At 33.9% G+C, this 27854-nt stretch overlaps 1 protein-coding gene across 5 annotated transcripts; it reads left to right on the top strand.

Annotated features, from left to right (window-relative positions):
- Window positions 1–89: 89 nt before the first annotated feature.
- LOC111051938 (tumor protein D54) lies at window positions 90–27531 on the top strand. Of its 5 annotated transcripts, none has more exons than XM_039433694.1 (7): window positions 90–330; window positions 6209–6256; window positions 13824–13933; window positions 17376–17524; window positions 20034–20093; window positions 22319–22481; window positions 26398–27531. In XM_039433694.1, exons 1-7 carry the CDS (start codon window positions 312–314, stop codon window positions 26524–26526), a joined length of 678 nt encoding a protein of 225 aa, XP_039289628.1. In that variant the 5' UTR covers window positions 90–311; the 3' UTR covers window positions 26527–27531. The 5 variants fall into 5 exon arrangements, with proteins under 5 accessions (XP_039289628.1, XP_022194224.1, XP_022194222.1 ...); XM_022338530.2 differs by lacking the exons at window positions 90–330; window positions 6209–6256 and adding exons at window positions 9432–9742; window positions 12328–12688; XM_022338529.2 differs by lacking the exons at window positions 90–330; window positions 6209–6256; window positions 20034–20093 and adding exons at window positions 9485–9742; window positions 12328–12688; window positions 19668–19730.
- The last annotated feature ends 323 nt before the right edge of the window (window positions 27532–27854 follow it).

Here is a 27854-nt window from a genome sequence, read left to right as displayed (position 1 = left end):
CATTTATTGATGGTACAACTCAACGAAGGATAATTTGTAAATATTTTTTAAACCCTCCTAGAATGCTCAGAAAAGCTCTTGTTTAGTGATTATACTGGCACTGGCTCTGCTTGAGTTGCAGAAGGATCTGTTCTGTTCGTGTTGTGCTGTCATTTGACGTAGATAAATGAAATATTGTAAAAATCTTTAAATTATTGTGCGTCCATTAAAAATTGTTGAAACGCCAGCATTACTAAGCTGCAAAAAAGTGCTAAATATTGATAAATCAACAATCGAATACAAATTTTGATTATTCCAATTGCTCATCGATCATGAGTGGATTGTCATCAGGTGAGCTTTGTAGTACCCATACCAACATTTTAAAAATAATTTACTTTGAATTGATAGAATTTTTATTTTACATGTATTTTTGTAAATAAATACAGTATTCACTTGTTATCGGAATGAGCCAAAGCTTATTAGCTTTGGCGTGACAATATAAACCACTATTATTTTCATAAAATTTAGTTCCAGTTAAACTCCTTCATTGGAATGATACAAAATTTACTCATTATAATGATAATTATTCACATTATTTTTCAAACAAGTAAAGATGTAATTTTCCTGATAAATCTGTAAACAATTTAAAATCAACTAAGCTTGAAACAAGCTTATATTGATGCCAAATTATCTTTGTTGTCTTTTTATTAGCTAGTTAGCTAGGTAGGCCTATGATACCGGTAAAATTTTATGAGATTTTAAAGAAATTTCCACAATCATTCTTAGATACTTGGAATAATAATAAGAAAATGTAAAAACATTGGTAAAGCTTAGATTTTGTAAACCTAACCTACATTATTGAACGTATTATCTATCAATATAGATACTTCGATACCAATCGTATTTGACTCACTTGCCGACAAAAAGTCTGTTCAAAAACATAACTATCTACATAAGTGGTTCTCCAATAACTATTCTTAATAAGAATATTAAAATAATGCAATTAATTTCAATTTTTTAACATTTTATTATCAAAAGGGAGTCACAGGAAACTTGACTACTGTATTTGAAATGTTTTTGACTCTGAATAGGAAGTAACTAAATAATAATATTGAATGTCTACATTCTCTTCTATTCAATAACATAAGGCAATTATCTAAAATATACTAAATAAAATATTAATCCATATTTATAGCTCACATACAACATTTGCAATCATCGACGTTTGATAAGTTCAGACCTAACCATACTTTTTCCTAAAATTTTAATTGAGTAACTTACCATAAAAAAGGAATTAACACGCGACTAGTCGCACGGACTTGCAGTAAGTTAGTGGTCGCGCGTGAGCATTTTGCTCACACTCACCCTTATGGCTCCCTAGACTATAATCAGTTGGTTTTGACAATGCTTATTCAATATTTATCAATTTTAAATCTTTCTCAACGTGTTTTATGTTATTATATACTATTTAATAGTATATAATAACATATTACATGGAGGAGATTCCAAAAATACATAGGCTACTGCAAATTTATTGTTAGAATTTATCATTTTTATGGGATAAAATAATTTACTCATGAATGGAATGAATATACCTTCTTTATTTGACTCATTTTTTGACATCTAGATAGAATAAAAAGATAATGAAAGTTTAAATCAGAAGATGGAAGATTATATAGGAAGATAATACCTATATATTGAAATTAGTCGACGTTCATTCTGTCATTCTCAAACTGTTCAAGATTGTCTAGAGAACAATCACAGCGAGGATTACATGAGCTGTCAACCTTGGAAAACGAAAATTCCCAAAGCTACATACAAAAGTTACAATATTGTGCGGCAATTTGCCGCGGGCGCGACTACTCGCGTGTTAATAAGTATATCAACCATTTGAATTGACTGAGTCGGTTTATCGTTTTTCATTGAAATGTACAACCAAAATGTGTTACCTTACATAGATACTCTTCAGTGCTTACTATCATCATGTCTGATTTTAAGTCGTTACTTTTATCGGCATTTTTCAAATTTGAGAGTGGTCTATTTTAACTTACAGAATTTCAAACTAAATGCTAACTGCAGATCTGAACATTTTCTAACAATGCAAATATGCATAGTAAGGGTTTGCAGAGGTATTATATATGAAAAAAAAAATCATCAATGCAGTACTAGTGTGTACTAGATAGATTACGTAATAGAAAAATTAAATATCGATAACATATAAAGTATGTATGATAACAGACCCTTGCAAAAAGTTTATTGACTGTTCTGAATATTAGTAAGTTGCTATCTTGTCCTGTGAATGAATCTCATACCCAATGATATATAGTATTACTTAATTAAGTACTCTTTGTTCTTTCTTTATGAAAACCCAGATCATAAATAAGTGATATCCAATCAATTTGTTTTTATAATCTGTTCAACGAGCAACATGACAGGTCCAATACTTGAAAAAGTTGAAGTAGCCTTACGCTGCTATGATATATTGGTTGCTGTCATCCCTTACAGAAAGTCATTACAGATAAAGCTTGATTTCCGAAACTCAGTTTATGTGTTCGATATAATGAGAATGTAATTGCCGTATCCTGTAATGGTACCTACTATTCTCACTCAGCTCGACAGAGTCTTATTAGAAATTATACATTTGATACAATCATGCTTCATCCATTACCCATACTTGTAGGATCGATGGCCTCAAATCACGTAATTACTGGATAATATTCTCATTGTACCGGACACGTTTACTGATACTGATATGTGGGTATTAACCTCGATATTTTATATTTTCGGTTACCCAAATCGCTCATCTAATGTTCATTGGTTTTGTATGTGTTAAGGTTGAAAACCTACTTGAAGGGGCGAAGTACGTTGGCACTGATATGGCGCTAGCGTTTCACCTGTTTGAAAGTTTCAGTTTTTGCTTACATGCTCATATCTTTGAAAACATGCTTTCCACCGAAAGGACAAAACATACATACATAAGAAGCTTGATTAATCTCCTACAAGTTTTGTACAGTAGAGTTTTGTGATATCTTCAATTGTTACGAAGAATCCGCCTTGAAGAGTTTTGAACTATGTACACTTACTTTATTTTGTGGTTTGTTTTGAATAATACAATGGTTGTGTCAGTGTTGGGGCCTTGTCATCAATGTCTCAGGAGGCGGAGCTGCAGTTTATACACTTTATATACATACGACTCTCCTGAATATCATTTATGAGTTGGCAAAGAATTGGGTTTCGTGGTTCGATGATTCGGAAACCTATATAAATTTGTAGATGCTCGCATCATTACCCTTCTTATTGCCCACGCACAAGCCTGAGAAAATGAGAAAAAGTAATTGTACGGACAGTGAGAAGAGCTCGCTACTGTTGCTAAATGGATAAAAAAGAATGTCATTCAGTCCTTCTTATCATCTCATTGCTATGCCTTTTATTATCAATGTATAGTATTCATGAGAATCATCACAGGTGATAGGTAAAACATTTTATGTCTTTTGCCTTAATCAAATTAGAAAAGGGTTAGTTGTTCAGTCCTTCCTTTAGTCGGATGACTACTTGAGGTCGCTCTGCTAATGATCAGTCATGAGCTTCATAATCACTTTCTTGTGAATCTACCTGAAAATGTAGGTTCATCCAAATCTCATCACTATTATCAGTTTTCCAGTTTTAATTTGGAGAAAAATGAGAGTTTTCCAGTTTTAATGGAGAAAAATGAGAGTTTGCTCAGAAGTCTTTTGGGAGATAGAAAGCATTTAATTTGGATTTTCGTTTAGTAATTATTATCAACTTTTCAATTATTGATTAAATTTTTGTATTTTTTCTCATTATTATAGATTAATAATTTTTAATTATTATTAATCTGCTAAGTTAGGGTGGAAGTTTGAGGATCTATTCTAACAGATAACCATGTGAATTTGCATTTGAATCATTATTCCTTTCTTCTTACAGGCAATTTACCACAAAATCCCTGGCCTTTGGGATTAGACCAGTTAAATAGAAATCAAATTGAAAATACACCCATTATAACTTCATTCTAAATTACTAACTAATTACTATGGCTATGATCAAATTCACACAAAAGGGTCGAAGAACCTTTTTCAAGTTGGCCTATTTCCTCACAGCTGTTAGAATTTCTTCTGTGCGCAAGGGATATGCTAAGCTCATTTAGCCATTTTGTAGCTGACTCTGAAAAAGTTATTGGATTACAGTGTTAGTAATGCTACTCTCCTACCGTATCGATTATATTATTTCAGTTTAGTTTCACTACTTTCCCTATTTTGACGTGAAAGTTGAAATTGCTGCTACTGCAGTTTGTTGAATTGATGTACTCGTATCCATTAGCGACCAGAAACTTGTTGAACTGGGATATTGATCTTGGTCGAACTGTTAATGACATTCACCCTATTTGATTGTTCCAGCATTGAAACTCTGCAATTAACTGACCCATTGTTTCTGCCATTCAGCTTTGCAAATTCTGATTTTATCTGGCTGAGCAGTATTTTATAGTCTTTTAGCTGGCTATCTGTATTTAATATTCAAAATGTATATCACTAACCGATAATTGATATTTCTTTTTGGTTATCGCTAATCGAATGTACTGGCTACAGGCTAATGCGCGACTTTATCGCTCGCGCAAAACAGTTATCACGCGACGTGAAGCGGATATTACGCGTGAATTACATACAAAATTTTTTCTACAACTGCCCAAACTTGTTAAATTACTCATATCGGCGGAGTTACAATTACCGACTTTTTAGGTTAAGATCTGACCTTTTGGCGAGCTGCTTACCATCAGCTGATTAGCGAGCGTAAAGAAACTCTCCTGCGCATGCGCGAATGGTTAGCAAGCGAAAAAGTAGATTCTCCTCAGAAATAAGCTGTTTTACGAGGAGAATTGAGTATGCAAATTCTTTTTTTACGCGCAGTTGTAGAAAATAGCTATTAATTTATGTATTAAGAGCGTAATGTGCGACTTTATCGCTCGCGCAAAACAGTTATCACGCGACACGAAGCAGAGCGTGATAATTTTGCAAGAGCGATAAAGAAGCATTACGCGCGAATTACATACAAAATTTTTTCTACAACTGCACAAACCTGTTAAATCACTTTTATGTGGCGGAGTTTAGAATAATTCGTCTACACTGATATCCATCATGGCTGTAGAATCGGTACAATTACCGACTTTTTAGGTTAAGATCTGACCGAGAGTGGTTTGTCTTTTGGCGAGCTGCTTATCATCAGCTGATTAGCGAGCGTAAAAAACTCTTCTGCGCATGCACGAATGATTTGCGAGCGTAAAGAAAATCTATTGCCCATGCGCAGATGGTTAGCGAGCGAAAAAGTTGATTCTCCTCTGAAACAAGCTGTTTTACGAGGAGAATTGAGTATGTAAATTCTTTCTTTACGCGCAGTTGTAGAAAAATAATATTCTTCGTTATTGATCTCCTTATTGTAGATTCGGCTTAATAGACTTGTTTTGATTGTCTCAGAAAAAAGTGGTGAGACTGACAAGAGTGAGTTGTGCGTCTACAAAGCAGTCTGACAAATAGGTCTATTGTCTGTCCCCCTGTTTATTTATGACAGTTTTACTTGTCATAGTGGATTTTTGGACTGTTTAGTGTATTTAATTTCAGATCATTCCATCAGATTGAAGAAATTAAATTTCTAGGCAAACCTACTGCTTCAACGGAAGATGAGCTCAATATTTATTATTTAAATGGGAGAATAGTATATTGTCTCACCCAACTGAGGAATTCGATAATATAATTATATTAAAGATGAAAGATCACCATTGAAAATTTAAAATCACTAACTACACAACTGGCAGAAGGGATTCATGCAGGATTTGACAAAAATGAATTATTATCTCTGTTAACATAGAGTTGTTGTGAATCATAATCCGCAGTAAAGAAAGCATGGACGTTGAATGGAATAAGAAAAAAAATACCTAGAGTATTCAATCATTTTTAGTATTTGATTGTTTTCCTTCCAGATTAATGTGAAATCTTAATATTATCTCTTCACTCATGTGTTTATTATTTAATGAATTTTGCCTACCATAAAATGAAGGAAATACTGTAATCTACAATATTATTTTGTGCTGGTGAAACTGATGATTGTAGTTATAATATAAACTTCATATTTGGTACATTTTTCTCAATTTACACTTCATACTCAATGACAGTTAGTATTGATTTCTATTCTATTTCAAAGTTTTATATTCAATTTTCAGAGATGGAGATTAATCTCACTGAAGAACAACAATATAGACCTAAATGGGGTATGTTCAACAAAATATGCAACTGTACACCGTACTGTTTGAGTTTTCTGTTTTTTTTTGTTTGTTTTTCAATTGGCTTCGTTCATTTATTTTATTACCACTTCTCGAAGGCACTCGTTACATTTCACCTTTTTCTTAGTTAACATGCTATTGTTTAATTATACAGTCTGATCATTTGCTGATATAGATTCATATGAATTGGTGCATTTTTTTACAAATATTCAGTTTCTACACTCAATAAATAATATAATACAGTGCTTCAATTATTTTTAAAACCGCGGAAATTCATGAGTTAATCATTAAATTTAGCCAAAGTAAATTGAAGTTGATCTCCGATCACTTCCATGATAATATTCAATTACCGTACTGATTTGTTTTATTCGTTTGGCTTCAATTGCTGATCAGAGAGCTCAACGTTTATGACACTCATGCAATTGGTAGTTTGCCTTCTACTTGGTGCTTCAAGTTGTAGAATCAATGCGTTCTCATTTCACTGGCGCATCTATGTACTCGTTCATCTGTGTTTTAGAAACTTGAATGTTATGCTTGTGCACTAGCAATTTTTTAATAAGTAACAAGTCAGTTGAGGTGATTGGAGACATGTGGATTGTGGATGTAGCTATTGTGTCTTTATTGATTTATAATTATTTTCTATTGTTGTAAAACGTTGGTCAACTCATGAAACTTTCTCATTTTAATCTCTTTCCTATGCTGTGCATGGAGACATTTTGTTATCATTTCTAGTATTTGGCTCTTGAGCTAGTCTAAACTATTTATTTCAAACTAATCTAAAACTATTAAACTCGTACCGTACTTGGTGGACTTGAGTCACCACCAAAGAACTGCAGTATGTACTAATTGACGTTGAATTGAAAATAGTAAAGAGATTTTATGAATGTGTAGTTTTATCCAAATGTATATTTGATCTGGAAAACACATCAATATGAGTGAATAATGTAGTTGTAGATTACATTAGATTATCTGTATAGATTTTATAGTTTCAACCCAATAGTTTTTGAAGCTAATATTTAAAATAGCTAAGCAATGTTATTTTCATTTTTTAAATGAAATCTTATTAAATTTTTCTTGAAAAACGAAATATCTGTTTTCCGAACCGCACAGCTTTCTTGTTTCTTGGCTACTCAATTTGAATCTACATTATTTGTTTTGTTGCTACAAAGCTGTACTTATAGTCTCAGGTACTAGATATGCACCTTCCACTAGCAAAGCCTATTAATTGAAGTTACCTTAATTATAATAATACTTGGACAAACAACATGCATTTTACTTCAAAATGATACTTTACACTTTTCCCATTGCAGAAGAATCTGCCTCTTCAATTCTAAATTTAATTAATTTTGTGTAAATCGCAACATTAGAAGTGATTGGCTTCATGGTCACGCGAATAATATCCAATCGCTAATATTAGATATGGATGATTGGCCTACATGCAGGCCTTTGGCTTACCAGTCCCATATGGATGATTGGCCTACATGCAGGCCTGTGGCTTACCAGTCCCATTACTTGAGCCCTAATAATAAGTATGAAAATCGCTTCCCGTTGATTTGGAATCCATCAAAACTGTTGGTCTTCATCATCATCATCATCCTTATCACTATCCACGAACGAGCCCAGAGCCAAGAAACTACCTACAATACTAAGTTGAATCAACTGATCTTGTTTTCAGGAATCAACTACTTTCTGATCTCGCTTGGCTCAACTTAATCTGAGCCTGATTTTTTCTGTATTAGTATGGCAGCTCAACTTTAATACAAAAATACGAAGCTATTTAGATATTGTTTATGGTATTCCAACTGAAACCGGTATCTTTGCATTTTAATGCATTTTTTATTGTGACAACTTCAAGTCTCTCTGAGAAATGTCTTCAATTCTTGTCTTCAATGAACATGATTAGACATTGGTAAGTTATTAGGAAATGCTGTATTTTTATGTGCAGTATTTTTCCCCCAATAAAGAAGCGAGGTCGTTTAAAAATAGATTTACAAAATATAAGATCCCAAAATCCAAGCATTGACTTGTTATCGCTTTAGTCACGTGATATTCAATACATGGACCGTTGTCATTCCTGTAGTTAGCTGTGAAGTGGTGTCCCGTTGTAAAGAACTGCTCGACTTGATAGCGTGGGATTTCAGTAGATGAGCCGCACAGGGGGGGAGGTCGTGTGACGTCACTGCGACTGTGGCCGTGATTAGTCGGTGACTCAGATTCCCCGCGTTTGGAGCGGGGGAGTATCCAGGTGCAGCTATTTCATTTTCTAGTGTTCCGCATGTGTATGCAGTTACGTAACATTCATTTATTGAACAATAATTTCAAAGACTGAATTTTTCAAAACTGAATTTCATCAACAAATTTTTCCTGAAGTATTATTATCATTCATGTTGTGGATCTGTTCCTCTTATCTCAAATAAATAATTGATACTTTGAGCCCTAGAAAAGTATAAATTTTCCCAAATATCTTCAATAGTAGTTTGATGTATTGATTCTGTGAGATTGTAGATTTTTCCTCAAAATGTAGGTAGCTCTTTTTCTGTTGTCAAATATGATTTTTTTCACTAACATAACTCTAATTAAAATCTAGCATCAAATTGGCTAATTAGCAATATTTTTCTGTCACAAATGTGAATGATTTAAATTATGAAACTAACTATAAAAAAGTACAACCAATACGCTCTCAGCTATCAGAAACCAAATAATTTCAGCCCCCTGTCCATTTTTCATTAATTTGATCATGAGGAATGCTGTTGTGTGGTACGGTGACAGAAATACATTTTAGATGAAACTTTTCAACATGAAATTAAATAGAACTTGAAATACGTTCGCTCTCAACTTGAAATTTACCAGGTCTACTTGAAATTAACGAATTGAATCATATCCTAAATTGGAGCCATCTTTAATGCTTAATCGACTTGAAATGAGATGTATAAAATTTCAACTTAAACTTGATGTAATTTCCTCTACTCGGCCAGAAGAAAATATGGCAGAGTCGCTGACACTAGAGAGGAGTCTGCATGCCTTTTGATAGTTGAACAAGAGCAGCAGTTGTGCTGATACCAGCCACAGGTTCGTTGACCGAGTGATTCCTTCCTTGCCAGTGTCAGGTAGCCGCGGTGGACAGCTTCCTCCAGAGAGCGCCATCATCTATCTCCCACTTTTTTACTCTTTTTACCGTAACTGGGCGTCGACGTGGCTAGCCATCTGTATAGTAAGCCATCATGATCTCCAACTAGAAATCCCAATCCTATCAGTCTATAGCCGCATCATGCGGCAGTAGTGCAGTGTGCTTGCATCTTTGTTAGTGTCTCTCAACGTCGGCGAATTGTTTCAGAGAATCCGTGTCTAAAACACGAAATTCTTTTAGTTTTTGCAGTCGGGTTAGAATGTTGTGCTTATCGCGATATGGCCGATTCCGTTGTAGTACAGTCCTCAGACGTGAGTCAACCGTCGTCTGATGCCAACGCTCTTCAGGTCTATTTTTAGGATCTCATTCTATCATTTTTCAATGTTGTCCACTAATTATTGTGAAATCTACTAATCCCTAATATTTATTAATGAGAACTATCGAAAAATGGATAACGTTAATGAAACTTCCCATATGTTGTCAAATTTTAACAGCTATTCTTAATCCCTGTTTATTGATTTCAATCTATATATAATGTCCACAAACATCCGGTACATTATTCATCTACGTGAAGATGCTCACATTTTTCATGATCAAAATAGAATGTTTTCCCTGTTTTACTAACATATCGATACATTAATACAGAGAATGAAACAAACACATAAATACAGTAAACTCTTACTATGTGATTTTGTGTCTATTGTATTTTTAGATTTATTTTGCGTTAGTAAATTTCGTTCGGCTGATAGAAACATAGTTTGAAAGATGAATTTTGCCTCTGCAACTTCATCATTATTTGCAGATAATTTAATGTTCTTTTATTTATTGATTTCAATATCCATGTTGTATCAGTTTGGTATTGATTTCCAATCTCAAATCAATCCTCTATTCTAATATTATGAAATCCGCGTTCCAAAGATTCTATGACCTTGTAGAACCTTTTTGCTCAGCTTAACACTGATAATAAATTATGTTGAAAATAGCCTACTCATACCGTTCGGTTATTGCAAATATTATATTCCATTACTCAAATCTAAACATCTATCCATAACTCACTAATTGGTTATCTTTTACAACCATAATAATTTTCCCTCCATTTTCCATTTTCTCATCACTTTTATCCTTGCAACTCAGACAATTTCTGACAATTTTTACAAAAATAATTTTGTACAAGGCAATATTAATTCCAATGCAGCACATAAACTAAATCAATATTCTAATATTATGCTTTCATTTTTGAGAAAGTAAGCGTTTATCATTGATCTATTTGATTGCTTTCATAACACTACTGTCCTCAAATACTAATTGCAAATTAGTTGCTTTCATATCGATAAATCCAATCCAATAGAATAGAGTACAACTCTTATTAATTATATTATTTTAATTTTTCAACTTGTATAGAATTGTATGGATTTAATTTATAATTACCTGTATTGGTCAACGGCAATGACATTTCTTATTCTACTTTCAAGTTCATTTTCTATATTTATAGAGTAAAATGATTTATAAACTTTCTGCTGGTTGTTTTATATTACATGCTTATTTAGCGGTTGATATCTGTAAACATGCTGTCTATAGCAGGCGTTGAACTATTGCTGCCGGTTGAATGCCCAGCACAAACAATCTAATTGCGTCGGCTGTAAAATATAGCTTTCTTTGTCCTACATTGTTTGGGAATATAGGCCAGAGGTAACGCTCTGCGTCCTTCGTAAAGCCGGCCAGTCCCAGTCATTCGAGGAAATCGAATCTCACAAAATGATAGGCCCAGTCTAGCTTTTCAGGCTCTTTTCTAATCAATCTTCAAACAAGAACGACCGATTTCCACTCTCTGATTGACCAGAGATTCAATCAACTCCTGCGAAACTTCTCAGTCAATTTGTTCTCCATTTTATATTAAATTAGGTCATTAATATGAGACTGTTCTTATTAGACGACCTGCATTTCCACTACCGAAATTTGAAAATCGATCGTTCCACTATATTGCATTGAATGAAACGGACTTTACTAAAAATATAAAGTTGTAAAATTACATTTCGATGATTGAAAATGTGAATGCTAGATAGGCCTACATGATACCTATGTAAGAATACTGTTAACTTTATTCAACAAGTATCTGACAGTAATTTGAAAAGTGACTGATTAAGGCTGTGCAAATGGAAGAACTTTCTCAGAAACTGATATTTTGAGGTTTTTTTATTCAATCTACAATAATTCTCAAAATTTCAATCTCTTACCGAATTTGAAATGATCTGTCCCAAAAATTTAATCGGGAAAAAATTACCTGAGGAAACCTTTTTATTTTGATAACTTGATAGTATACAAATAGAAAAATGTTGAAAAGTATCACCAGTTTTAGCCTGTTGCACAGCTTTAAGTAGGATCTGATATACTTGGGGAAGCCCAGTTAGAAGCGTACGGATGAGCGCTGTGCTCTTGGGTGGCTGCTTGAGGTCAATCACTTCCCAAATGGCAAGGGTCCTTGGCCATCTTTAGTGTAACTATAGAATGGCCATGACGAAACCCATCTAAAACTGTAGTTTCATCCATTACATCTCATTACGCAAGCACAACCCTGGTTATCATTATCATAGAACCAGCAAATCAAAACTGTACCCTTATTAATGCATTGATCGAGAACTGCGATTGAATGAAATGAATCAATCCACCCTAAAGACAGGGAACGTAGAGACGAAAAGTTTACTGGAGGCAGTGCTTTTTATTACGCCACTTTCCACCAATTTCCATTTATCAGCTGTCTCAATGGAAATCGATGGAAAATGACGTGATGAAAACCACTGGCCGCCTCTACTTACCGTCTCTACATTCCTTGTCTATAAGCCACTTGAGTTAATTTGGATTGAGATTGATTTTTCTGGGCAATCCTTAACAAGTATTTTTAACGGTGGATGAAAATCTCTATTTTCAAAATTAGAAAAAGGAAATAGATATTCCTCACAACGAAGAGCAGGAATTCCAATCCCTTGAGTATGAAGAAGACTGTTTCTACACGCTGCTGTCGAAGACAGAGACGCCTAGCTTCGATCCAGAAGACCCGAACTGGAATGATGACAATGACTGCCTGTTTGTGATTGTCGAAGAGGAGTTCGATGAGCCCTCCTCCTTAGATCTTGAAGACATCAACTTTACTGACTTGCAAATTACAAACGTTAAAACCAGTAATAACAAATTCATTCGTGGTATCCGAGTCAAGTTTCAAGACTTATCAAAACCATATTTGGCTCGAATCGTCAATGCCAAAAAGTATTACAGGTTCCTACATCTAAGGAAAGGAAGTAAGTTGAATGAAGAACTATAATTATTATTTATTCTGTCAATTTTTTCATTAAATCTATCGCATAACTTGAAAAATTATTTATTATATTATTCCCAAGTCCTATTTCGATTTTTTCTTGAGTTTCTACTCAGTAGAAAATAAGTAATATGCTCATTCCAATTTTTCATGTATTTTTGAACTCGTTCTAGGAAGTTGGTTTAATTTTATCACTCTAATGTTCTCTGCTTGAGTTTTTGTAGATTTGATGCTTTCAGGTAGAATTTATCGTTGTATTGATTTTTACTTGAAATCCGGACTAGCGATCATTAAATTAATTTGTATAAGATGGTTCATGTGATCTAGTCACTGGGACAAATCACTGTCATGTCGACTTGGAAAAACTTGAATATTATGCCATTCCAATCAATTTCCACTTGGAACCCTAACTTACTGAAACAACTTGAAAAGCGTTTTATATAGATAAAGTAATATCGGCAAGTTGTAAATGGAAATCGATAGTAAGAATTTATAAACATTGTAGTTTATGATCAAGAAGTTCACTAAACATTAACACTTAATTTCCTCCATTTTCTCTATCCTTATTGTTATTTAATACCTATTCCCTATCCTTATACCTATTTATATCATACTTCTGTCATTCATGCTTTTAATATTATCACCGTAGCACGTGAAAGTTTGAATCACTGACATCATGACAGTTGTCCCGTAAAGGGGAATTATTGGTCTCGAACCGTTTCACTGAAAATTTAATCATTCTCATTGTTGACCTAACTCTGCATATCAATCAATTATTCATTTCAACCACTACTATAGGTCAATTGAATATTTCCTGAATAAATAATTTGATGGAGTTAGTGTTTTTGTTATCTCGGTCTTATTGGTCAATAATTCCTGTAGTATAATAACATGTAAAATTATGAATTTTAGATTTATTTCTCTTTGAAACATTAATGTTTTATTTTCTTATTAATAGTTATTGATAATTCTTATTAACAATAATTGATCTTTTTTTTGTGTGACAACTAGTGTTACAACTATTCATTTGTAATTATAAGTTGATTAATGTTGTTTGCAACGTCGAACATATTTTGATGAAATGATGAATGATAGTGTAATGTGTTGTTTGTGTGCAGAGGAGCCAGCATCGGACATGTCACCCGATTCTGGCATCAACGAGCTGGCAGGCCTTAGTGCTGAGGAGCAGGAAAAGCAGAAACAGGAATGGGAAATGGAGCTAGCCAAGGTCAGAACATTTAAACTACACAAATAAATGTCAGTAAATAATATTGTAATAATGTTTATATAAATTGGAAATACTAAATTAAAAAGTATAGTCCCTCAGTAGTTGGGCAATACTTCCTTCCATGGCATTGAGTCTTTTCCCCGATAAAAGTAAAATCTGTCACTTTACTCCCCTTGATGAAAGTAGATCTTTGGAGTATTGGATGTAGTCAATAGACGATAGCCAATGAGACAGCCCGCTATTCGGTTTGCTTTATCTTATGGCATTTGGAAAACTTATTTTTGTTGATCGGTGATGCATTTTATAATGTTAATACGAGGGTCATTTTCCAACCTTCGATCACATATCAAAAGACACAGACAAGCGGTAGGGGGATGATTTGCACAGAGCTGAAATGAAATGAAATGAAAATACTCTTTATTAGGCGGAGTTAGGACTAGAAAGTCCTTTCTACCACTCAACCTTAACAAGCTGAACAGCTTGTCATCCGCATCAAACGCCCTGTGATCGGTGCTTCTTGATTGTCAATTGTTGTTGTGTAATAGACTCCGAAACATGGCTGCCTCACTATACTTCGTTTAAATTAACTTTTGACTTGGATGGACATGCGCAGCGCAGCAGAGGAGGCATACAGTGGCAGGGATACATCGGCTGCTATGTTGCGTTCTCTAATTTCCAGTGAGTATTCAAGCGTTCATGTTAAACTTGGGAAGTTTCCTCTCTGCAATCACAGTCTCGACTGACTCTATCCGAAATTGACAACTACGCTTCCACCTATGACTTTATCCATCTCTGCAATTGGCTGATCTCCCTCCATTTCTCTGCACCGCAAATTCCTCAAAGTCTGAAGAAGATTTACACGAAGTATTTATTTATTTAGTACAGTTGCTTTTTAGGAAATTATCCTATAGCAGGTTGGCATTTGAGCAGTTGAGGGATTCTCTTTTTTTAATGGCAGCAAGATAGAAATTGTTAAATCCTGTGTTTACCTTGGATCCACCATCTCCAGTTCTTCTTTTGGAAACCTTTCTCTTAGAGAGTCCATACGCAAGTTGAGGCTAGCCGCCGGTCATGCAGTTTCAACATTGGCAAAATCAAAAACCAACTCCATTTCTTGCATTAAGAAGATATTTATGGCATTGGTCAAGTCAGTACTGCTATATGGTGCACACATATGGGGATTACGACTCTTGAATGAGTTTGAAACTGTGCAAACCAGCTTCTACAGATGGATTTTTCATTTGCCCCAGTATACCCCGAATGCAGCATTGCGCATGGAGGTCGGGGTGGTTTGCATTTCCTATCTAATTTTTTCTGCAGCTATTAACTGGGTTATCCGGATTTTAAAAATGGATGATGATCGTCTCCCAAAAATTTGTTTCATCAGACAGGCTGAGTTGATAAGACTGGATGCAGTTAACCACAGATATAATTGGGCGGCCCAGTTGAAGTTGCTGCTGGAGGGTGTCAACAGGGGAGAGCTCATCTTCAGCAGAGATGTTCGAGAATGGCAGATGAATAAAAGGGTCATACTCCATGATTTCAAGATGAGGCTCAGAGTTCAAGATCTTGAGAGGTGCAATGGATCTGCTTCGCTCCTCTTGGCCGTCCCGAGAGGAGTTGATGATTCTGAGGCTGCTTATTTCGGCCTTAATCTGCCTTTCCACTGTATCAGGCTGATGGTACAGCTGCGACTTGCCACGAGACGACAATTCAACCTCACAAGTAGGGGCAACATCCATAAGATCAGAGCCGATCAGTTGTGTTCCATCTGCAACTTGCAACAGCTGGAGTCAGTCGAGCACGAGCACTCATGCCCACAGTATGCAGCACCGCGAGCATGGCTCATTGGCAGAGTTCCGGCATTTGAGGAACTGGATCCGAGCCTCGTGATCCGCAATCACGCCACACTAACGACGCGGGATATGAAGATCCTATCGACTTTTGTGGAGCAGTGCTTGAAAATTCGTTCATTCTGTTTGAACGAGTAAGATGTGGATTTGACTGTCTAAAGTGCAAACAATGATTTGAGGAACTATGATTTTTTTCTTTTGATTGTACTGTGATGAGTGTGATATCCATGATTTTTTTTCATTTAAGACATTATTGTCATGAACTCTCTAGATTAGCATGTGATCTATATTTTCTGTAATGATTTGTTTGCTTTTGTAATTGAATTTTCAGATGATATGAAACTGAACCTAGAATTTCCTTTTGCAGCTTCCTTTTGTATTATGCCCGGTCTACACGACAATGATATTAACGCAAACCTGCCAGGTTTGCGCTAAGTTTGCGTCGTGTAGACGGGAAATCGTTGTGAATTAATGAGGTTTGAAGGTTTGTGCTTTCTTCAATCAATCTCAGCCAGGTTTGCGTCAATTTTTCTAGGAAACGATTATGTCTCATCTATCCATCAAAACCTGAATCGCTTCAAAATGAAGATAGAGAATTCGCGATTTCAGATTCGGATTCAGCACCCTCGAATTAAATATGTGCGAGGTCAATTCTCAAAAATACTCAAAAACAAGGAAGATTTTTTAATGGATGATAATTATTTTATTTACTCTATACTCTCTATAGCAATGTAATAGATATAGTAATACACTCTTCACTTGATAATAAGGATTCTTGATTATTATTATTTAGGAGGTGGAGGAGGAGGAGGAGGAGGAGGAGGAGTAGTAGTAGTAGGTGGAGGAGGAGGAGTAGTGAGATGAGGAGGAGAAGTAGGTGGAGGAGGAGGAGAGGATGAGGAGGTGAAAGAGGAGTAGGTGGAGGAGGAGAGGAGGAGGAGGAGGAGGAGGAGTAGTAGTAGTAGTAGTAGTAGTAGGTGGAGGAGGAGGAGTAGTGAGAGGAGGAGGAGAAGTAGGTGGAGGAGGAGGAGAGGATGAGGAGGTGAAAGAGGAGTAGGTGGAGGAGGAGAAGGAGGAGCAGTAGGTGGAAGAGGAGGATTAGGTGGAGGGGTGAGAGTTGGAGAGTTGAGGAGGTGGAGGAGGAGGAGACTTGAGTTACTATTCATCCCAAGTTTATAAACACTTCAAAGTCTTCAAAGAATCACTTCAATGAATTTATATATGGTTTAGTTTATAATACAGGCTTGTGTTAAAGTTGGTGTCGTGTGAACAGAGGTTTGAGCAAACTTGGATCATAGCCAGATTTGCGTAAACCTGGCTTTGAGCCAAGTTTACGCAAATATCGTTGTCGTGTAGACCCGGCATTATATAAATATTTTAATTGATAGTAATACAATAGTATATACATAGTTACTAGTAATTTTTTTTTATTACACGACCTTTCGGGTTTACCCGAAATGAAACTATCTGAAGAGATAAATGACTAATACAATTATTCATTATAATCAGCTCCATGCAGTATCCTACATTTGGGGATTTGAAACATATTTCATATGCTTTAGGCGGCTAAATGTCTGCGTTGGTTGCAGGTTGAAGAGGAGATGTCAGCGCTGAGACAAGTGCTAGCCGTCAAAGTGAAACGATCTCAGGAGCTGAAACGCAAGCTGGGTTTCAGTGTGTGGAAAGAGTTCCAGGATGATTTAACTCTTGGCGTCAAAAATGTCAAAGAGTCCAATGTGTAAGTAGGCTACTTTTCTATGCAACATTGTTATAATTGATTTGCTCTGTAATTCTTTTTCTTTATATTTTACTATGCTAATTTCTATTGGCCTTGTCTTGAATTCGATGGTACTGTATTCTGTTGTTTTACATAGTGCCATCTTTTTTATGATCATCAACAAATTCTCAATGCATATTTCTAATGACTTTCCACTGATATTGATTATTTACAGTCATGGTTTGTGATAAATGTGAGATCTATTCACACTTGACTTGACTGGTGCATGCCGCGATCAATGGCTTGTCAATTGAAAATCACATACTTGTATTCCAAAAATGACTAAAATCAATAATTTTTTCAAATTGCTACTCGGAGTCGTCTACATTAGTGTCTAAACCTAATGAACCAAAGTTTGTTGTTAGTGTGGTGATGTTTGATGCCAGTCTAAACTCGAATAGTTGACTAAAATACTAAGCAAGCCTACAGTTACAAGTGTTCAATTTAAATGCAAGAGGAATACTAGATTAAAGATAAAAAAAATAATTCTTAACAAATTTGGCGGACAGAATAATCAACTTGCATTTGGCCTGTAAGACATTATTATAAATTGAACAGTAAAATAATATGAATAATACAATAAAAATGATAATGTATCGATGGAACCATTCCCTTTAAGCTAAAACCAAATTTGAAAGAATTTTAGTCATCTTATATACTTCAATGAATTATTGAAATAGTTATTTAAGCGTCATTTTATATGAAAACACATTAATGTTTAAAAATTATTGGACTTATTCTGATTTATTATTGCGTACTAGGCTATGAATCAGTAACATTGCAACGATATTGATTGAGATATTAATGCACCGATTGAACTCTTTCAAACAGTTCGATGTCAAAAGTCATTTTGTGTGACATCATTCGTCTTCTTTCATTGTCGAATAATATAAAGAACGGTTCATAGCTATTGAACAAAACACTTATTGAAATGGGCTGCTTTTAAATTAATAAAACAAAATAAAACTTGTAGCACCCTTTATTTATTAAAAAACTTAAAATAGTTGAACAACTAGTTTCGGTTTTGGAAGATGGTTTTAGAACCGAAACTAGTTGTTCAACTATTTTAAGTTTTTTAATAAATAAAGGGTGCTACAAGTTTTATTTTGTTTTATCTATTGAACAAATTATTGAGATGAATGTATTGCTTTGCTTGAAAAAAAAACGTAGTAAACATGAATATGCAATTTTATTATTAAAAAAAATTGTCATCATTAACACCTGAAAGTGATTGTGAAGTCGATAGCAAGTACAGTAAATTTTAATTATTGATCTACTTAGCTCATGAAGCAAAGAACAAACTGAGTAGAAAAATTTATAATACTGATATCACCGGTGCATGGAAGTTGTTTCTGTTTTGAATTGAAAGTTCAATAAATGATATTATAAGCAATTCAATTTTTCATTTAAAAAATGTTATATTCGATAATGTAAATTTATTGTGGAAAAGTTCAAAATCATTGAAAATAAAATTATTTTTAAAAACAAAACAGTGCTGATTGAATAATAGAAAACATAATTCGCGTTCTGACACGTTGTAGGAAATAAATCCAGTCTTTTAAAAATGTCCAATTATAAAAAATGAATAAATTGAAAAAAATGAATAAAGTAGTAGAAAATAATTATTCACCCTCTATTTGCCTTATAGATCACTTTACCTCTATGAGTTGAAAAAAGCTGCAAAATTTTGCAAAATTTGATTTTTGAAAAATGACAAATGCTCTGGACCCATCATTATCTTCATTATTCCATTTTCATAATTTCAATATTATTTATTATTATTAAATACATGCATATTTTGTTTACATGTATTATTATTATATACTATAATGGCCGGGACACACATGTACGCACCGAGCCCGCGCCGATGTACGGTCGAGTGTCGGACGTACGACGGCGAGTGAGAAAACAAACTTATCTGTATGAAATGATTGCTCATCTACCATGTGACAGATTTTCAGCCGCCTCTTGAAATTATTCTTACTGAATTACGCTAAGTAAGCTGCCACCAAGCAGCTGTATCACTTACATGCATTAATACTCCGCCGCCTCACTTTCAAAATCAATTTTGATGTTCACAATACTGTTTCTATTTTACTTGCAGAATTAACCGCTATGATGCACCAATTAACATGATGATCAATACAGGCACAATACGTCAGCACATGTAGGAATTTAAATACTATCGGCTTTGCTATCCAACAAAATTGGCATGGCTCAACTGGAACATCTTCAATGTTTCAACCTTTTTATAACTTTGAATCATCTTAGTTATTATTATAATATTTCTCAAAATTTTATTATTCCAATATTCAACCCACCTTTGAATGCTCGCATGAATAATGTAAGCTGTAGTAACAAGTTACACTTTTGAAATTCTACTTACTTCATTATTTCAACCTGATAGTTTATTTTCATTAATTTATTTTTCAAACAAAAATTTAGTTTATATTTTTTTATTTGAATTCAGTTACCAAAATGTCGAAGAAAAGTTTGGTCAGTTTGGAAAAGCAGTTACCGAAGCCCCCATGTAAGTGTTACTGTATGAAATGCACCTCTTTGCATGTATTGGACTAAATATTATGGGCATTCTCTTCACAACAGCTCTTTTTTAAAATTAATGATTCAATGGTTCTGACCTAGTTAACAATCGATTAACAATAATTTCTGTTATTAGACGTTGCTGACATTTACTAACTTGCAAAGAATGGTTACTAAAAACATTGAAATTCAAGAACTTTATACATGTAGAATGGGGAGCTTTTATTATTATTTTTGTATACTTGCAAAATTAGTCAAAAAAATCATCAACAACTGACTAAAATTAGTCAAAAAAATCATCAATAACTGACTAAAATTAGTCAAAAAAATCATCAATAACTGACTAAAGATCAATTTACAAAACGTTTAGAACTTGTGAAAGCCAACCCAATTAGATCCTGTTGAAGTAAAAAAATCAATTCCATGGAACATTCTCAATGTTTAAACCTTTAATTAGAACGGTACTTCTCAAGATTTTTTTTCAAATCAAATCCTTCTATTTTTATAATTTTAATAGAGCTCAATAAATGTACTATTACTCCTTCACAATGTTTTACGATATCCTTTTTTTATTAAGCCTGAATTAATTTTATTAACGTTCTATTGTTAAAAATAATGTTCATTTCGATGTTTTTAGTCATGATCCTTGCCAACCTTCACTAAGCAATGGTTTGATGTGAAATCCAATTATAGTGATACTGTAAATGGTTCTTTCCTGCGTGATATAATTCGATATTGGCTTTTCTAGTCTATAATAATAGTGCCAAATGGTCATACTATCATACAGTACTACTGTATCAATATTGATTCATTATTAATTCGATGTTTCTAAAATTTCTATTATTTCATAGGTTTGATTTTTGAAATTTTAGTTGTGGTTTATATTTGTAATGTTTTCCTTAATCTACAATTTTATCTTATCACAGTGCCTTTCCACTAATCAATCATTTATTTTCCTGCTTCAATAACCAAATGGAAATTATTAATTTTTTTGTGATGGAGACTGCGACGAATTGTAATTGCCATTCATCCTGCTAAGATAATAAATATATTATCTCCCTACTTGCACTTTTAACTAACGCACTCTTTCAATTTATACTACAGTGGGTAAAACCTTAGCTTCTTGCATGGGTAATTTTAACTGCAATTTTTGACGATATGCACGTTGCTAAAATTCCCCTTCTAGTTTCATTCTGATAATAATTATACATGTAATGAAGCGTTAATTCTTCTTCAAAATAATTGGTTTGTGATTAACTTAATAATTTAGTTGATTGCTGTAAATGCAAAACTTAGTCTCAATCAAAAACTAATAAGTAATTTGATTGAAATTAAGTTATTCAAATTAGTTTAAATTTCTTATTGTCCTTAATATATTTGTAATCTGATGTCATGCTTCACATTCATAAAAAAATGCTATACCGAGTGAATGAAATAGGTATTGTAAGAATATTTCAAGAAGAACAAGCTTTGTTTTCAAGTTACAAAGGAAATAGGTTTCCTTAGAACCTGGAATTAGTGATAGGCTATTAGTAGGCCTACTCTTATAGCTAATACTCGTGTAGAGCAGGTTCTCAGTAAACTTCTATATATCAACCTGATACTGTAGATTAATCTTCTCTTTCTATTTCATCTCACTGAAATTTGTGACTTGAAAATTGAAAATTCTTATAAAACATGTCAATACTTTACAAAAATGTTCTACATTCAATGATACATGATGCGGCAGAACCGATTAAGCAGTTTTAAAAGCTTTAAAAAGTGATTCAGACTAAATGGAGAAAAGTTTTTTCATTACCTAAATCGGTAAATCTGCAGATTTTGTATTGATTAGGTTTTGGAAATAATGTCCTGAAGATGGCGACCATTAGCATCAATACATTGTTGAAGACGATCTCTAAAGTTATTAGCAGCTCTTGCAACGTGCACACATGTCGCGGGGTATGGCATCTACTTCAATAATTCGTTGTTTATCATTGAATAATTAGAAGAAAAATAGATTCGAGATTCTATTGAGATGAAAAAGTGCCTCGTCACTACCAAAGGAAGCTGCTTTTGGAGGGATCTGAGCCAGCATTTGCTCATACAAATTTTGTCAGATGCCCTAGTCTGTTGTGTGTAATCCTTCATTATTTTAAAAGTATGAAACTTCAATCTTTAGTTTGCTTGATAACGTGAGATATAGTTTTTTATGAGACATTGATGTTTTTCCAGCTATCAGAAAACCGAATCTATAGTGAAAACTACAGCTGAAAAGACTACATCTCTACTTGGAGGACTTGGCTCTGGCTTGACTTCCAAGTTGGGTCAACTTAAGAATTCCGAATCATTCCGTTCCTTTGAGGAGAAGATGGGATCAGCTTATGAAAATGTCAAGGTAGCCATCTTTTTCTTTTTTCACAATATTTCCCAGTGAGATGAATGTTCAAGACATTGAAGTTGTTATACAATGTAAATTTTTAATAAGGATAAAAAATGCTTAACAATAGGGGGCAAGCGGTATAATGATGGGGACTCTTCGGTTGCAGGCTATGTGTACAACATCCTGCAAAAATTCAGCTTTCCCATAATTTGTTGCGCAAAATTTGTTTTTTTTTTGTCTTCATTGACTGTACTATTTTCGTTTTCTTTATTAATATCGGGGGACCGAGCTTCACTGTTGAGTACAAAAGCATAAACAATTATTACGAAAGAAGAAATTATAATATATTTAAAGTTCATACAGAAAAGTTCTATCTAATCATAGTAGATTGAGATTAATTCCCAGAGGAACGCAAAAATTTATCTTACAAAAAGGCCCAGTTGCACAAAAACCGGTTAAATTTTAATCCTGATAAATTTCACGTGAAGCAAATCAGAGAAGACCATTTCAAAAAGATGACTTCTCTGATTAGTTCTAATTTAAAGATTTTAATCAGGATTTAAATTTAACCGGCTTTTGTGCAACCGCCTCTTAGTACCTGATTGAATGTTTACATAAGTTCGGGGATGTTTCACAAAGACAAGTTCTCACAGAGACAGGTAGTGTTTTTGAACGATATTAGTGTCACAGAAACAAGTTTCATAGGAACGAGTACTTCTATAAATGGCAGTCTCACAGGAACAAGTTCCCACAGAGTCAAGCAGTTTCATAGAGACAAGTCTCCGTCCAAACTAGTAGCGCTATAAGTGGCAGTGGCAGTCTCACAGAAGCAAGTTCTCACTCAGACAAGCTGTCTCACAGAAGCAAGTACAGTGACGTAGAGACAAGTTAACGAATGTAGGAAGAAGTTATAGCCCAGTCAACTAAGAGAGAAAAGTTTGGAAGACAATTTTTGACCCCGCAGTTTTGTTTAGGGTAGTGAGGACGTAAACATATCAAAAGTCCCCACCCCTACTCCCTGTGCTAAGTTATATAATCTGCTATTGTTATAGCAGATTCAATTTTAATTTTGTAACAATTGATCATTTGACAATGAAATTCGAGTCTGGTACACAACAACCAAAACATTTGGTACACAATTTTTGACTTTGTAGCTTAATGAAGACTAGTTGGAAGGTAAACATAGCAAAAATACACATCTCTAGCCCGTCTATTGAAGGTGTGGAACTGCTAAGTTGACACTGGTTGCAGAGTTGAAAATTTCACCCCCCACATTGAATCTGCTATAACAATAGAAGGAAAACATTAAGTAGTGAAATAATACATCAAATTGAAGAGAAAACAAAGCTCTACAAATCTACGGTGAACATTCATTTTTACGATGCATTGTTGGTGAGTTGTAGGCCCTGAAACATAAAAAAAGGATTGAGAGCTGTTTTTACTTGATTCTAAAAATTTTACACTTTTAAGAGCGAATATCTCGAAAAAAACTATTGGATGGGATGGTGTCAGTGAATGAGTCACCTATGCATTCCAAAACGTTCTCCCTATCACTCCACTGAGTTGCAGTATCAACCGAGCAATGGTTCAATCAATAGGTGCCATTTAGTCGCGACAGTGCATAAATCACACTGTGCATAAGATAGGGAAAGACTTTATACGGGGACTGTAAACGAACCAATAACACAGAATTGAAGGCTTTGCTTGGTTTACCTTATTGGGCTACTAGCAGGTAATCCGTGCTTCGCAAGGGTCTATTTTAAAACTCAAGAAACTGAAAACTTGACTTAATGAAATCTAGAAGAATTGAAAATAGGACTATAAGAATCCTCGGTTGATTAAGAATTTATATGCAACATTTCAAGTAAATCAGTCCAGTAGTTCAGACGTGATGATGCGTCAAACATAATTTTCCTATCCTTTACACGTGTATACGTGTATAAGCCAGTTCTTTCCTTCATTACAGTATAGAAGATGATAGATAGATGGATTATCAGTATCTTTTAATTAGAATAACTTTTGGAAGGTTTGATTTATCGATGTGCGGTTCTCACCATATTTTCTCTTGAAATCCTGTATCGAAATCATGTATCATATAACCACCTTTCAATTTAAAAAAAAATGAAGTTAAATTCAATATGGCGGTTCAAAAATGGTGGACGAAATTTAGGTGTGACGGAAAACCTGTTTTTATTATTAGAATAGGATTCCCAATCATTCTTCTAATTTTCCTTTTTGAAAAAATGTTCAGCTGCTTCCATACAACAACTGGAAGCATGTCAAATTGAAAACTTGACAAACTGAAAACTTGATGTGATCAAATCTTGAAAAATCGAAAATAGGCCTAAAACCATCCTCGGTTAATAAGGAACCTATATGCAAAATGTCAAGTTAATCAGTCCAGTAGTTAAGACGTGATTATGTGTCAAACATAATTTTCCTATTCCGTACGTGTATAAGCCAGTTCTTTCCTTTATTAAAGTATAGATTATTATGTTGCTTTGACCTGTGATCATCTAAAGGTGCGATCCTTGTGTTATTTTGTCATCAATTTAGGTGATGACAGTTCAAAATAAGTTTAGTTTTTTACGTAAAATTCCAATACAATTTTTATTCCAAAATAAACTTGCAAACTATAAACTATGAATTCAGATGGATCGATTAATCCAAATAATCTAGGTATTACATGACGCCTATTAAGGAATATATTAAAGCCGGTTGAAGTCTAGAGCTAAATCCCGAGTTCGGAAACCGGCCTTAAAAGTGCAAATGAAATCTACCACTAGTTGTGCAATGTGTATCTTGGACAACGTTATGTCTTGGCAAATTGTTTCTCGTGTGTGCCAATCCTCTATTGAAGGAAGAATAACATTACACAACGAACAACGAAGCGCTCGTCCATCCTCATCACGTACCCCAAACATTGTTGAATATGTCAGTAGACACCGACCGTAGTCTAAACGCTTGACAAAATATATTAGCATCTCTCCAAATATTGAAATTAGTCATACACAACACAACTCGCGGTGATTTTCAATCGCACTCTTTTTTTCTCCATTTTGAATTTTTGGAATCCTCTTACATGTGTTTCAATACTTACAAATTCATACATTTTACAATAGAAACTTTATTCTTTGTCTGTTGCGAAATTCTTCATCCAATATTTTTGGTTCAACGAAAATTTCAGTACCTCATTAAAAAATAACGTGATTGATTATTTTCTGAAAAAAATGAAATGTTTTCTTTCCAGATTTTGATGTTTAATAATGAAGAAAATTAAACTCTTGTTCTCTATCCACAGGAAAATTTCATGTTCACAAAATTTACTGTAAAGTAGTACAAGAAAAAAGTGATTCAATAAAAACTGGAAATTGCACATTTCAAAGCTCCTTTTGAACAATCAACAATTATTTCCATTGAAGCTCTATATAGCTCAATGTGTATCTAGAACTCGTTCATACATTAAACATATTGCCAAGGAAAGGTTTATTTTTACATTGAATTAATTTATGTTACTTGTTGTTAGCTTGTGTGGAATCCCGTAGGAAGTCCACTTTGCTACATAAACACATTCTTCCATGACGGAAAACTGGGATACAGATTCTTGATTTTCACATAAATTTTATTTAGAAAAAGTTTATTTTGATTTTAAAAAGCCAGAAACAACAAAACACCAAAATCATTAAACCACTCCCGGAAAATTTAGAATTTCCAATTTTGCAAATATTATAGCACCAAATTTTTTACTCATTACAATTTTAACCAAATTGGTACTGATTGTTGAAGATCTGTATAATAAAGAAGAATTAGAACAACTTGTGAAAAATCTAAGTACCCATGCTTTGAATTTGTCATCGTGTATTAACTGTACTGTGCTTTGATTGACTGTTGGTTCTCTATTAAGATTATGTTTAATTTTATGTTTGTGCAGACCAAAGTGTCAACTTCACGCTCAAACTCGATGCAGAGCTTTGACGACGCTGTCCGTGAGGAAACAAACCGCAAATCTGGAATATCTCCAGCCACAACACCAACTATCAATGAAGAGCAAGCCTCTTAATTTCAATTAATCAATGATTATTCGCTTACTTCAAACACTAATTGAGTTAGTATATCATGAGTGGGCTCTAATTTTCTGAAGAAAATTTGCCAGTTTTATCGATGAACATCGAATCACTTCAAATGCACTATTTATGCATAAATAGCATTAGTTATTGAAACACGTTCGTGTATGTTGGAGCCCGTTCATTCTCATAAATTTACAAAAAATAAATATAATAATATTGAAACTTAATTCTTATTATGAAAGATATGCTATTCTAGGTGAAAATCTCATAGACTGTTGAACATTTGTTGGATTGTTGAAAAATGCTAGTGTGTGTGTGTGTGAATTAATTTATTACTTAGATTATTATCAATTCAAATAATTCTTTTAGATTTTTAAATTTAAATATTTGGATTCATTATTATTAATTATTGACTCAATTTCTTCTAATCCAAGTAAATTAATGGAATATTTGTTATTAGGCATTCTGTTGAATGTCGTTACGGTTAGCACTGACGTTTCATTTATCTGAGCATTACAACTATTATCTTGGTGTCCGAAAATGTTCAACATTCAAGAATACCATATATATTTTTTAAATACATTCCATGTAAAAAGGATCCACTTTGTAAATAAATGAAGTAAGCAATCGATGAACTAGAACTGGAGGAAGAAAGAATGAGTTTGTATATACAAAGTTGTATCATTGTATAAGGAGTGGTACGGTATTTCTTTCTGTAAAATTCAAAAAAACCTTTTCAACGTTGAAGTTTCCAAAACTTTTATTGCTTAAAAAATTAGTGAAGTACTCTTAAATTTGCTTTGAGCTTTTCCAATTCTCAGTATTAGATTCATAATTTTTTTCCATTCCGGAATAGTTGGCAAGTGGACAATTCTGCTTGTCCAGTGCAATGGTAAAATCTTTGAATGAATGTTGTATATATTAGCGACATTTTAAACTGTCTGTGTATTTGTTTGTGGCATATATTTATAAATATATTTTTTTGTGCAATAATATAATTTTTTTATTATCCTCAAAATATCCTTCTTGTTCTTCTTCTTTGTCTCTCCCCACTATGCCTTCACAGCGTTGGGGTAGCCTCGACCCAGTTCTTCCATGGGAGATGATGATAAAGATATGGCAAATTCTTTCAATGAATTTTTAATAAGTATTGGATCAAAACTGGCCCAGGACATTCTAAATAGCGATTGTGATGGCGCAGATGAGCATGCGGCAGCTGATCAGATAGTCTGCCAGTCATTAATTCTTTACACCTGTCAGTGAGGACGAAATGATAAAAATCATTAATAGTCTTAAAGCTAATAGTGCACCTGGACTCGAT

The sequence above is a fragment of the Nilaparvata lugens genome, chromosome 1 (assembly GCF_014356525.2).
Source record: "Nilaparvata lugens isolate BPH chromosome 1, ASM1435652v1, whole genome shotgun sequence".
Classification (NCBI taxonomy): Eukaryota; Metazoa; Arthropoda; class Insecta; order Hemiptera; family Delphacidae; genus Nilaparvata; species Nilaparvata lugens.
This window is presented reverse-complemented; position numbering and strand designations above follow the sequence as displayed.

Excerpts from the sequence above, each read along its gene's own strand:
- LOC111051938 (XM_022338529.2), top strand. The coding sequence starts at position 9,674 with ATGGCCGATTCCGTTGTAGTACAGTCCTCAGACGTGAGTCAACCGTCG. Across the intron at positions 9,743-12,327 it reads CTGATGCCAACGCTCTTCAG|AAAAAGGAAATAGATATTCC; the intron begins GTCTATTTTTAG and ends TTTCAAAATTAG. Across the intron at positions 17,525-19,667 it reads AATGTCAAAGAGTCCAATGT|AATTAACCGCTATGATGCAC; the intron begins GTAAGTAGGCTA and ends TTTTACTTGCAG.